We start from the raw sequence: 13,669 nt of genomic DNA on the forward strand, positions 1-13,669 counted from the left end.
GATGTGACATTACACTGTCACAATGACCATTACTACTCGAAACATAGATTGTTAAAGGCCACAATTAACTACTAATGGTTGTAAATTGTAGTGTAATCACAGTAATATGCTGGAGGTGGGTCGACATTCTGAGATCATCACTGTGACCTGCTGACCTTGTGACCTCAGTGTCGCTCGGTTGTGGTGAATGAATGCCCGCCACGTCGTGTCCTCGTCCTCTCATCGGTCCTTTTCCCCCGGGCTCGTTGTTTTTTTTTGTTTTTTTTTAAATCCCCTTGCATGTTCTACCTGCCGTCGTGGCACAACGAGATTCATCCAACAAACTGAGAAGGACATTATGCCATTTTACACATATATTTTGAAATATTGGTGTAAAAGGGAAAAGAATCATCTGCATTCACTGTATTTACACTGTTTTTCAGGTTTTGGTTTGATAATCTGTATATAGTTTTTCTCATTATGCTGATGTCATAATTTTGTTGTCAATAATGATCAATAAACATATTAATACAAAAAAAGACAGCATTTACATAAACCCGTTATTAGTGAACTCTTCGCACTTGAATGAATGATATTCCCGTAATATTAGGACTTGCGTCGTTATATTGTGCTGCCGCCGGGTTTCGTGGGATGTTCAGCTCCTGCCCTTCAAGTGTCGCCCAATCGCGCGTGGCCGCCTGTACGGTCACCCTGAAAAACCGCAGGCCATCTGGCTCGCCGTCTCGCTGCTCTTTGTAGCTCGTTTGAAGTCGGAAACGCTTTCATACGCCTTAATCAGTCTCTCTCTTTCTCTTTCTCTCCGTTCCAGATGGTCACAAGAACAAAGAAAATATTTGTAGGAGGGTTATCGGCGAACACAGTAGCTGAAGATGTGAAACAGTATTTTGAACAGTTTGGCAAGGTAAGAGCCTCCTTTTTTCCTCCCCCTCCTTGTCTCCCGTTGGCTGCTGGATTGATGGTGATGCTCGGCCGCTCTGATTGGTTGGTTTGGGTCGTGAGGAGTGCGCCCCCGGTGGCCAGGGCGGGTCTGTGCTTGTGAGACGGTGCTGATTGAGAGCGGGAAGACTGCCTTCTACCACGAAATTAAAACACACAGCTGGACGCGGGTGTTTGTGTGTGTGTGTGTGTGTGTGTGTGTGTGTTGAATGGCGGTCTTCTGTTGAGATGTTTATTTGTAGTGTGTAGTCTGATTGCTTGGCAGGTTTGACCTCCTGGAGGTGTGTGTGTGTGTGTGTATATCTCACAGTGAGTCGATTTTCAGATAGCTGCCAGCAAGCCTGTGTGTGTGTGTGTGTGTGTGTGTGTGTGTGCTGTCTGATCCCCTGTTGCCCAGGTAGGCCAATTAATGGCGCCTTGTGTGGTGCAGTCGCTCTCACCACTGGTGGGAGGGAACAGGTGGTGAAGGTCGGCGAGGTCGCAGGAGCGGCCTCTTTACTAGTGGCCGTTACCCATAATTCCTCAGGTGCCCTGGTGACCTGCCACTGCAACGCGAGCGTTGTGTCCCTCAAACCATCACTGTCAGGACTGAAGACGGGACTGAAGAGGCTGAGAACGCGCTGCGTCCGGGACATAAAGCAGAAATGAGCTTTATTCATTACCAGGTGAAGGCGAGCTCCCCCCTTTCTCCTGATGAATTATGCCCACTGGGAACTGGGTCACCGTAATTGGCCGTTTTTTTTATTTCAGAAAGCGCTCATTTCAACGTTGCACCACATTAGAGAAGTGATTATTGTTGAAAATGTGACTTTAAAGCGCGTTTCAGCGCGCCGCCACTGTTTCCTTCCATCCATTCATCCACACTTTTATCCCTCCAGTAACATTTGAGTGTGTGTGTGTGTGTGTGTGTGTGTGTGTGTGTTTTGCCATTTGCATTTGTCTCTAATTAGACTTGTTTGTGTTAATTTGTCTGTCTGACAGCAGCGCGGTTCATTTTTACGTGTACCAGTGTGGAGTCCTTCGCCGCTCTCATTATGTTGCTTTTACGGCCCACTTTTTAATCTCCGGAAGGAACAGGAAAAGTACACACACGCACACACACTCACACACACACACACACACACACACACACGCACACTCGCCCTGCTTATGTAGTGAAACAGACTAATTAGCTGAGTTGGCTTAATGCTTTGTCATAGGTTTACTGTAATCGGCTTTTAAGTGCGGCTTCAGACCAAGTGCCCTTGTGAGACCCCCAGCGTCTCCGTCACCGAGCGCCCGCCCCCCGGCTCGGCCCGGCGGACCCAGCCCTGCTCGCCCCGGGGCCAGACAGGCTCACAGTCGGCCCTTTGTCCCGTCCACGCTGTCCCAGTTCCTGTGCCGGCCCGGTGGGGGTTCTCCAGCCTGGACCGCAGTGATGTGGAGAACATCTTGTCCAGTCGGTCCTGTTTATTCTGCGGCGAGGAGGTGTACAGCCGCAAGAGACGAATTCCGGTGAAAAAAACGGTTTAATGAGCGCCTTCTCTTCGCGTGGGACCTGGATGACAAAAGCAGGTTGGGACTTCCCCAGCCGGATCCAGATCTTTTCATCGTGGCCCTGGCTCAGTGCTTGAGAATCAGTGCAAATGTTCAAATTATTAAAATCAATTCGGACATGACAACGTCACGCATCCAAGCCCTTTAATTCATTTTTTTTACACCAAAAATTGAACATTTCCATTGAGGTTAATGCGCTGAAAGCCAATGCTAATTGTTATGAGTGCTCTTATCGGGTGCTAGTAGCCTAGTGGGTAACACACTTGCCTATGAACCAGAAGACCCGGGTTCAAATCCCACTTACCACCATCGTGTCCCTGAGCAGGACACTTAACCCTGAGTGTCTCCAGGGGGGACTGTCCCTTTAACTACATGATTGTAAGTCGCTCTGGACAAGGGCGTCTGATAAATACTGTAAATGTTAATGTATCGGTTATCAAAAGGCCAGTAAGCTGCAAATACCAGAATGCTCCAACCCAGAACTGGACAGATTCATTCAAATTGAGCTAGGGCTGGCCAATTCATCACATTTTCATTTCGGATTACGAATATGGCTTCCAACATTGACAAAAATAACAATTATTTACTAAAAGAAGTGATGCCTTAAAATGTTTTACTTCTATTTTTGTGAACTTTTACTTGTGAAGGACTGTTTTGAATAGATTTGGTTTCAGTTTGAGCCTAAACCGAGCAGCGCCACGTATAACCGTTATTAGACACATTGTTCACCGTTATTTTTGTTCTCTTGTTGGTTTTTTTTTTTTTTTTGTGCACGAACATCAGTTTGAAGGCGCCGGTCGTAGGGATCTGACCAGGATTTCAGACACCACAAAGCTCTGGTGGAAATAAATCTTCTCCTAAAGATTGAACTCACAATTGACTTTTTGTTGTCGGCACTATATTGGACTTGCTGGTGTGTGTGTGTGTGTGTGTGTAATTGCAGTCCTTTGACAGCTGTCAGGATTGATCTTTGTCACATGTTATGAGGTTTTGTGTCACCTCCAACAGAACGATTCCTCTCCATCCTTTTACTTTCGGCAGGACGCCTTTTATTAAGAGCAGCAATTTTATCCATCATGCTGATATTTTATAGCGGTTTGAGGTTTTTCGTCAGGATTCATGATCTTTGCCAAGAACTTATTCTAGAATCGTCTAACAGCTGCAGACGAGCGCATGTAAATTCTGCCGGAAGGAAATTGCCTCCGTCCGCTCCTCTTCCTCTCCTCGGCGCGGCTCGAAATCAGCTGTTCGCCGGGGGGGGTTCAGAGCCGGCGGAACTCGTGCGCGGTGCCGGCGAGGGAGGGGAGGCGAATGATTCGACATTGCCTTTGACCTTCGCGTCCCCCCGCGTGTTGGTCTGAGGTTTATAAAGCCCGTTTCCGCCCCCCCCCCCCCGTTCAGCCATTCGTTTCTTTTGGGGGCGTCGTCGATACCTATTAACACCCAGCGCCTTGCCGCGTACCCTTCAGCCCTCCAATAGTGGCCTTGTTCGATTCGAGGAGGCTCGCCAAATTCCTGAAAGTTAATCTGAGCTCATAATCTCCGTCCTCGCTAATTGCTTTTGCCCCGGAATGTCCGCCAAGAGCTGTACTGACTTACGGAGGCCGGCTTGTCCCTGGGTTAGTGGTCTGTGACGTGGCCGGGGTTCCTGCCGGGGTGAAGCCGTCGCTGTGTTTTAAAGGCCGGTCAGTTTTTGAGAGCTGTAATCTACATCTTAAATAAAGCCCAAGGTGCACACGGAGAAATGTGTCCTCTGCATTTAACCCATCACCCTGAGTGAGCAGTGGGCGGCCATGACTGGCGCCCGGGGAGCAGCGTGTGGGGACGGTGCTTTGCTCAGTGGCACCTCGGCGGATCGGGATTCAAACCGGCAACATTCCTGAACCGCTAGGCCACATCTGACTGAACACCCGTCTAAAACGAAGCAGTTCCTCATGAAACTTTTTGCAGCGTCCAGGAATTTTGCTGTCATGAATTTTGCAATGAACAAGAATGAAGTTAAGTATCTGATTATATATCGTAGCTCCGTGGAATTGCCAGGGTCACGTAAACAACCGGCCATTTTTTTCCTTTCACTTTGAAGGCTGTATTGGGGTTAGCATGCGTCGCGCCGCGCACACCGGTAACTAGAGGGAGAAATTAATTGCGTTCTGTTACTTGCAGTCGCAATTGTTCCGGGGTTAATGTGTGTGGTTAATGGCTGTTGTAACCTTCAAAACAAACCAACAACGGAAAAAAAAGCTTCCGCCGTGAAAAATAGTTCCAATTACGATCCAGCTGTTGTTGTTACCTGGCAACGCGGCTCCGTCTGTTAGCTAGCTAGATGAAGGTCGCGTGGCTTTTTCCGGAATGCCCGCAAGCCCGCGACAACATGCGGCCGGAGCAAACTTCCGCCGGCTTTAAATCCGGCCCGTGTGGGGCCTGACCCGGTCGCCCCTCCGTAATAGTCGGCGCGGGGTAAGTGGGGATCGCCTTGATTGCCTTTGAAATGCGCCATTAGGTGGATGGTCGTGGAGACGCCCCGAGAGCCCCGGAGCGCGGCTGAAAGCCGAGGGGGGGGGTTTAAGAAGATTGGACGTGATTGAAGAGGAATTCTGGGGCCCGCTAACGGGCCCCGAATCTCGTGAAGATAGCGGGGCTGCAATTCCCCGTGAGAGGATTGAGTGGAAATGGTTGAATGAAGTGTGTTTTCTTTCTTCTTCTTTTTTTTTTCGTCAGAGGTCGCCCACATTTGAAGATTTTTGTCAAGAAAGAGAAAATGCGGATCGGCCAGACCCTTCGGATTAAGTCATCGGCAGCGAATCCCACCTATCTGATTGCTTTGGCTCGGCGCGGCGCGCCGGAAAAAGAGCTCCGAAGATTACGATCTCTCCTGCACCAATTAAACCACACCGACTTGCCATTAGAATCCGTAAAGAAAACCCTCCGCCCCCTCCTGCCTTCTCGGAGAGGCCGGCCATTCCCTATCCCCGAGCGCCACGCGTTAGCCCGCGGCGGCGACCGCGGAGCCGTAATAACTTTTCACCCGGCGGGTGGGGGCGACGGCGCTCGGAAATAAGCCCATCCCCGCCGCTCTCCCCGCGACGCCTCCTCTTGGCGGCCGAAATGGCCGCGTGCTGCAGGTAGCCGATATTCGGCCAGGCCGCCGAGGCACTTATCTGGGCCGCGCCGTCCGCTCGGACCACATGCTACGGCAAATGTAACGGTGAAAATGGGATTACCCAGGGTCAAAACGGTCCTTCTTCTTCTCCACCTCCTGTCCTTTTGGGAAGAGGAGACCCCCCCTTCTGTATGTTTAACCCCCCCCAAAAAAAAAAATGATCGCCTATCCCCAAAAGTGGCGTTCAAAGCGGCAGGTAAATGGCCTCGTCTCCCCACCGCCTGCTCCTGGTGCATCGTCTTCCTCGCAGGGCTGCCCACGTTTCGGTTTAATGGCGCCCCGGAGGCCCCTGCCCCACGCTGCCTCGGCCTGGATGCCGGCTGCTTAATTTCTCCCGTCTGGCTGGTTACGTGGAGCTGAAGATAAGGCCGTACGAGGTCGCCCCGCCGCTGCCGCGTGTGATTGTGCGTTTGAGCGTTCTGTTGGCAAACCGCCCACGCGAGCGTCTTCTCGCGGAGGAAATGGTGACGGACGCGCCAGGCTGGCACCCTAATTAACTAAAATGCCACTGCGCTACCTGCTTTTTTTTAATGAACTTCCCCGCGTCCTCGCCCCGGGGGGTGTCGCCTGCTGCCGACACGCTTGCTGCGGAAGTGTGGTGCATTGTGGTCTGTCATCAGCTCACATTCCGGCCCACTCGCCATCTCGTTTCGCTGTGCTTCTAACGTGTTACGGTATCGGCGATGTGACCTCAAAGTCTGTCTTTACCGACCAGGTTGCATAAGATAAAGGACGAAAATGATTTGGTGTGAATTTGAGGCTCGATTTTTAAATCAAAACAAGTGATTGTTTTTGTCATTGTGTTACACCGCAGCACAGCACATGGTGACACGGTGAAATGTGTCCTCTGTATTTAACCATCACCCGTGGACGTTGCCAAATACAATATTACAATTGGAACGTCATGCTGTTATAGGGTTCTAGTAGCCTAGTGGGTAACACACTCGTCTATGAACCAGAAGACCCAGGTTCAAACCCCATATACTACCATCGTGTCCCTGAGCAAGACACTTAACCCTGAGTGTCTCCAGGGGGGGACTGTCCCTGTAACTACTGATTGTAAGTCGCTCTGGATAAGGGCGTCTGATAAATGCTGTAAATGTACATAAATGTCATGCAAAATGACACATATTTGGACTTTTTGTTTATGTTTAAGATGAATTATGTTTCAATTTAATGTTACATAAATGATCAGAAAGATTTTATTAATACCAAACTGGGTTCCGGCGTGAGGAATTAGATTTTGTCCTTCGGCTCCTCGCCACCTCTGACCCGCGTTGTGAAATGTTAAAGCGCCCGGCGCTGTGGTAGTGCAGCTGCGGGACCCGGCGTCGCGAGTTCAATGTACACGCCGGCCGGTGCGCGATTTGGCCTCCGCAAATGAAGCGGCGTGCGGTTCAATATTTACTGTCTGCTTTTTAATGCGACTCGAGGGTTTAAACGCGCTTTTAAGTGACACCCGCGCCGCGCTTGTTTCCCCGCTCCGTGGCAGGTATGGATTTCTAATGAAGGGAAGCCGCCGGTCCTCGGGCGGTCTTCCTCGGCGCCCGGGCTGGCCTCGGGCCCGGCCGCGGCGTCTTTAGATTTGACTCGCCGTGTGAGAAAGCCCTTCATGCCTTTGCTGAATGAGCCCCAAGCCTCCTTTCAACAACACCAAAAAAAGATTGGAGCGGCTAACGTCGGCTTTGAAGGGATTTCCGTCCGTTTGAAAATCAGAGTTAGCGACGTCGTACGTGAGATCAGTCCCCCCCGTCACTTTTTAAAACAGGAGCACATAAAAGGGGAGATTAGCGGAGAGAAGTCTGTTTGCAGGAGGCCTGCCGTCTGTATGTAGTGTTTGGTAGGGTGGTAGTGGCCTAGTGGGTAACACACTCGCCTACTCACCAGAAGACCCAGGTTCGAACCCCACCTACTACCATCGTGTCCCTGAGCAAGACACTTAACCCTGAGTGTCTCCAGGTGGGGACTGTCCCTGTAACTACTGATTGTAAGTCGCTCTGGATAAGGGCGTCTGGTAAACGCTGTACATGTAAATGTTGGGGCCGTGGAGGACACATTCGGGACTAGATCAGGTTCAGTTTCTCCTGCTCTGCCGCAGAGACCGCCGTTCGCCACCATGACATGGGAATATAAGAGGAACCATGTGTCTTCTCGCGGCGTACACAGCATAATTCATAAACAGAACGCGAAACGTGTCTCTGGCTGCTCCGCGTTACATCTCACATAAACACCGGAACTTCAGCCAAAATGGTACCAAGCGGAGTCCCGAAAACCGTCCACGATTTTGATCTTGGGCCAAAAATTCAGTTTGAGTCATTTTCAGTAAAAGCGTCTAAAAGAATAAATAGACGTATTTTTGGGCGCGTGGACGATATCACTGCTGACTCGGCATGAGCCTATGGGGTGGTAGTAGCCTAGTGGGTAACACACTCGCCTAAAAACCAGAAGACCCAGGTTCAAACCCCACTTACTACAATCGTGTCCCTGAGCAGGACATTTAACCCTGAGGGTCTCCAGGGGGGGACTGTCCCTGTAACTACTGATTCAGGAGATGCTGGTCTTTCCTGACACCCTGATTCTGGAATAAAAAAAAACTGTAAAAAAATTAAAACCACGGAGAGGCAGCGTGATGAGCGGCGACGCCCGAGCGGCTTTAATTTTCCGCCGCCGCAGCAGATGGTTGCCATCCATCTGAACGTGGTCACAGGCAGCTGGCGGTCCGGCCTCTGTCGCGCGGCCGAGTGCTCGGGCCAGCGGGGCGGAGCCGAGCCCTGGTCCCGCGGCCGGCTCCGCCCTCGCCGCCGCTAATGAGAACGGATCGCCGCTGTGCCCTCCGGCGCGCCCGCATCGCAGATGCTCGAGCCTCACCAGCGGAGCAACTTTCAATTCGACACGAGAAATGCGCCTGACCTCGGGGTTCTGGTTCTTCTCCACGCCAGATAACAGCCCCCCCACCCAGGCGGCCTTCCCGGCCGCGCCAGCCGCTACTCGGCAGCGATTAACCGCGACGCCCCCGCGAAGCTCGGAAATCTGGCGTTCTCGAGGACTCCGTGGCAGGAACCCGTCCAGCTGCATCCGTGCGAAGCTTAAAAACAGAAGAAGAAAGAAGGGAAGTTAAAAAGGGCGTCCAAAACGGCGGCTAAGTCACTCGCGGCGGGATGGCTGCGGAGCCAGAGGCCTCGAACAGCGCTTCCCGCGCTAATTATTTACGACGCGAGCGCCCCGAGGCCGATGGCGGCGATCCGGTTTGCTCGTGTTTGGCCGGGCCGTCCGTACGCCGCGGTGTAATCCACCCAGGAGTCCTCGTCTATCTCCTGTAGCGACTGGCACTGACTGGCACTGACTGGCACCGTGCGGCGCAGCTCAGGAAGTGCTTTAGTCCCCGGATTTCGCCGGCTTTGCGTCTCAAATCCCCCGGTGGTTTCTTTTCGCGACGATTACTGTATCACGGCGCCGCCGTGAATAGCGTTTATCGCCGAGTGGCTGGTGCCAGGGGGGGGTTGGCAGGTTAACCGTGCCTTGCCACCGCGGAGATGAGTCGTTCGTGGGCTGAAGGGGAGCCGCTTTTCATTACGCAACCTTTCGCGCCGACCGTTACGCAACCGCCGCTTCGGGCCGACCCCCGCGGCTCTTCAAACCGACAGCCGCCCGGGCCCCCGAATGCCACCCACTTCTCCTCGACCTCGCAATTTCCACCGCCTCCTTCCTCCTTTCTCCCTTCCCGGCGGTTCGCCGCGTTCCGTACGAGCCCGTACGTGGCGCACAATGCCAGACTCCCTCGCCTCGCCACTCGTGCGTTTAATGGGAGGATGGAAGTGTTGGCTTGATGGCGCCGTCTCAACGTTGTACATTTACAGCATTTACCAGATGTCCTTATCCAGAGTGACTTACAGTCAGTAGTTACAGGGACAGTCCCCCCCCTGGAGACACTCAGGGTTAAGTGTCTTGCTCAGGGACACGATGGTAGTAAGTGGGGTTTGAACCCGGGTCTTCTGGTTCATAGGCGAGTGTGTTACCCGCTAGGCTACTACCACCCATGTACATGATCTCTCCGGGGCACGCCGATGGCTGTTCACGTTTTTTTTTTGTCTTCTGTCGGCCGATTGGTGGAGGCTTTTTGGTCACTTTTTCCTCCGTTGCGTCATCCTTCCAAAATTGTTTGATGTGCACGTTTCAATTCTAACGGACGGGGCCCATAAATGCGATATTCGCCGGAGACGCCGCTGTTTTCATACTCGGATCAAGGGGATAATTGTGTCCTGCCGAGTCCAGCGGGCCTGAGGACGACCCTTTTGGCAGGCGCCGCGTCCACGCCCCGCGCCGGACAGACTTCATTTCCAAAAGCCTCTTTTATATTCTAATTTCGCCCGACAATTTATGCGTACTGCGGGAGCGAGGCCGAGCCGGCGTTCCGGAAAATCTGGGGATATTTATTTATTTTTAACATTTCGAGCATTAAACACTAGGGGCTGCATAAAAATAAGACCCCCCCCCTCCTTCCCTGCCCTCCCCCCCTTTTCTTTTCACGCTTATCTGCATTGTGAGGAAACAGCCAGACTATTCTGATTTTCCATGAAAAGGATGCAAATTTCCGTCACTCTGTATATTTTCTACATGCATGCTTTATTTTCCCCCCCAGTATACCGCATCTCCACCGTTTTATATCTTGTATTTTCCGGAAAAAAAATTAGTATCCCTTTCGCAAACCTCTGCTATAAATGAGTTTTATCATGAAAACAGCACAAGTCAGATATGATTATTTCCAGTATTTTTATTGATTTATTTAAAATATTTATTTATTTATTTAAATAAAAGATTTCAGGTCCCTCCGTGTGCTCTTTGCATGCCCGTTCTGCTTTTCCGGTCAGATGGCAAGGTCAGAGGTCACAGGTCAACGTGGCCGTTGCGTCGATAGACTTGCAGTTGGAGTCTCTTTCTTTTCTCTCCTGGCAGCACGGAAGCCAGTTTGCCAGCTCCCCTCTTTGCGCTTCATGAGCTCCGTTCTCCTCCTCTCCCGCGCCCTCCCATCACACCTGATTCCATTTGACAAAAGGCCCTAATGGCTCAATATTTTAGCGCGAATTGAAAGGCGCTGAAGACGGAGCGCTCTTGGCCCGTACACAGCTGTTCCTGCTGGCGCCAGAGACAGATTCGCTCTGAAGTATTTTAATTTGGGTGTCACAGTCGACGGAGGAGAGGAGTTTCATGAGTGACAAATCACTCAGAATTACGAGGGGCTCAGTCGGCACGTGTGTGTGTGTGTGTGTGTGTGTTTGAACACACACAGCGTGGAATGCTGCATTTTGGCTATGGCTACTGACGACATGGCTTGCTTGTAGTTAGTAGTGAAGATCGTGTCACTGGGAATAGAGACTCAGATGAACTAAACATGTAAAGAATTTTTTTTTAATATGGATATGTATTGTTCTTTTGGCCATCATGACCTTTTTTTTTTTCTTCTGTCTTTGTAACGCAGTGCCGAAACTATTTTTTTGTGTATTAAGCGTGTTAAAAACCTCATTCAAAAATGCGAGGTTGAAATTTACAAATGTATTTTCTTGATAAAATATGAAATATTGTCCACTATGTATGCCATTCGTGTGTTTAAAGGAGTTTTAGAAATAAGAAATAAAACCAATCTTAGATCAAAATATAGATATTTTTGGATTGTACTCATTATGGTCCTTATGGTTCGAATCCCTCTTCATCATCTTATGCTGTATAAATTGTATTTATACAGAGTGGAGTGTGCAAAGTTGGCATTTTTTGATTGTACTATTTAAAATAAATATATTTTTTTTACAGTTTCATGTTCTGCATTGCGGAATATGCGGGTTTCACGTCAGCGGGTGTATTTTCAGATTCAGACAGACAGTGTGTGGTAGAACATGCAGTGCTGCAGCCCACGAAGTTACATTTCTGGATAGGTGCAAAACGTCTATTTTTTTTTTTACTAGTTTTGGTATGTCTCCGAACCCGAAAAAAGAGAAGTTAAGATTAATTTTTTCTTTCATTTTCACCCCTCGCATGATTGCTCACAGCTACTGTACGCTTCTCCACACATGTTGGCTCAGGTTAGCGATTTGGTGATTTCCCACCAAAGGCTTTTAGAGCGTGAAACGCTGCGGCACAGCACACGGCGCCACGGCGAAACGTGTCCTCTGCTTTTAACCGTCACCCTTGGTTGAGCGGTGGGCAGCCATGACAGGCGCCCGGGGACCTCAGTGGCACCTTGGCGCTTCAGGATTTGAACCCGCAACCTTCCGATCACGGGTCAGCTTCCTTTACCCGCCGGAAGCATTCACTGCGTTAAAAAAAGCTATAAACATGCCGTTTCGGGTGGTTAGGATCGGGCGTGTCCGGACCCGGGGGCAGCCGGGATGCTCCGGTGTTATGATGATGGCGATGATGGAGGAGCGCGCCAAAGCGTGCGAAATGGAAACCCAACGCCCGTCCCCTTTTGTGTCCTGTACGGACGGCTGACGCCTGTATTGGACCAATTTTCCCGAGACTTTGGCGGGCGCTCCGCGGTGACCTTCACTTTCACAGCTTCCCCGCTCCCATTGCCGGAGTGCTACTTTTTTACGGCGGGCCCCTGAGTGGAAAGTGAGCGCGCTCTCCCAGAACTTAATAACCATTCACACTATCAGAATGCTTCATTACACACCTTGACCTCGGTGGCATTTCGCTCCCGCCGCGATATGAAGCCCGTGCTGCCGGCGTGCCGGAGAGAGAGCTTCGGGGAGGAGCTGGTCGGCGTCCAGCGCGGCCCGGGCCGATTGTCAGGCGCGGCGCGTTGTAATTACCGCAGCTCCGGCTCGGCAGCCGAGCAGCCCGTAGCTCGGCTTTATTACGTCCCGCCAGCCGTCTTTCCGGCGGAGATCCTCCTGCTGGCGCCTGGCGGCCGATCTCGTGCCCGCGGCCGCCGCCCGGGGGCGTTACGGTCAGCACCGGAGCCGGCCCATGTGTGTGAGATGTGTTACCGTAGACTGGCATGTGCGGCATTGTGTCTGTTACATTTACAGCATTTACCAGACGCCCTTATCCAGAGCGACTTACAATCAGTAGTTACAGGGACAGTCCCCCCCTGGACACTCGGGGTTAAGTGTCTTGCTCAGGGACACAATGGTAGTAAGTGGGGTTTGAACCTGGGTCTTCTGGTTACCCCACTAGGCTACCACCACCCACGTTAGTTGCCCTCAGGTCATAGTCCTCAGGTTACAGCGGACGGCCGGATCGTTATAATATTCCTGGGTTGATTTGAAGCGCAGCGTCCCTTTGTGTTCGCCGCCGCTGTTCTTTCACACCTCATTGGACCGAAATGTGCAAAAAAAAAAAAAAAAAAAAGCCGATTCATTCTCCGCACTTCACAGGCGCAAAAAATACAACAGAAATGAAAAGGCGTTGAGGACGGGGAGTCGAGTGCGGGGTGAAGTGCTGTTGAGCCGAATGGATGATACACCCAGCGGCGGCCTCCGCCTCTCTGACACGTCAGTGGGCGGGGCCACGCTTTCCCATCAGCCCTCCGTTCTTGGGGTTGCCGGGTGAAAACCCGCACTTGTGGAAATGATGCGATCTCCACGTAGCTAATGTTATTAGCTGTTATTATGCTGGACTTTCTGGTGTGTAAAACGCAATCAGTTCAATTTCACATGAAATCAGTTGTCATTTGCTGATTCGTCTGATATTAGACGCACGGTTCTGCACATTATTTGCCACACCCACATTTTTTATTAACTAACTAATATATGTCTAAATACATATTCTTCCAATATGGAAAATTCAAATTCAAATTCTAATTTTATTTGTCACATACACAGTCATACACGGTATGATGTGCAGTGAAATGCTTTCTGCAACTGCTACAGACCACAGTATTGCAAATGTTGCAAGTAAACAATGAACCAATATGCAAATATTGCAAACAGAACCAAGTATTACACTTTTACGTCTTTAACATAAAATATGTGTAACTGGTAGGGTGAAGGTGTGCAAATGAGTTACAGTTTTTACAATGTTTAAAGAAAGAGCCATAAA

The 13,669-nt window shown here is 50.7% G+C and overlaps 1 protein-coding gene across 13 annotated transcripts in view; it reads left to right on the forward strand.

Annotated features, from left to right (window-relative positions):
- Window positions 1-13,669, forward strand: part of msi2b (musashi RNA-binding protein 2b) — a 163,911-nt gene that overhangs the window by 37,574 nt on the left and 112,668 nt on the right. For all 13 annotated transcript variants that reach the window (XM_029000062.1, XM_029000064.1, XM_029000065.1 and 10 more), the window contains one exon: window positions 809-901. In XM_029000062.1, coding sequence (XP_028855895.1) covers window positions 809-901 — 93 coding nt within the window. The remainder of the gene's footprint in view (window positions 1-808; window positions 902-13,669) is intronic.

This window comes from Denticeps clupeoides, chromosome 13, assembly GCF_900700375.1.
Source record: "Denticeps clupeoides chromosome 13, fDenClu1.1, whole genome shotgun sequence".
NCBI lineage: Eukaryota > Metazoa > Chordata > Actinopteri > Clupeiformes > Denticipitidae > Denticeps > Denticeps clupeoides.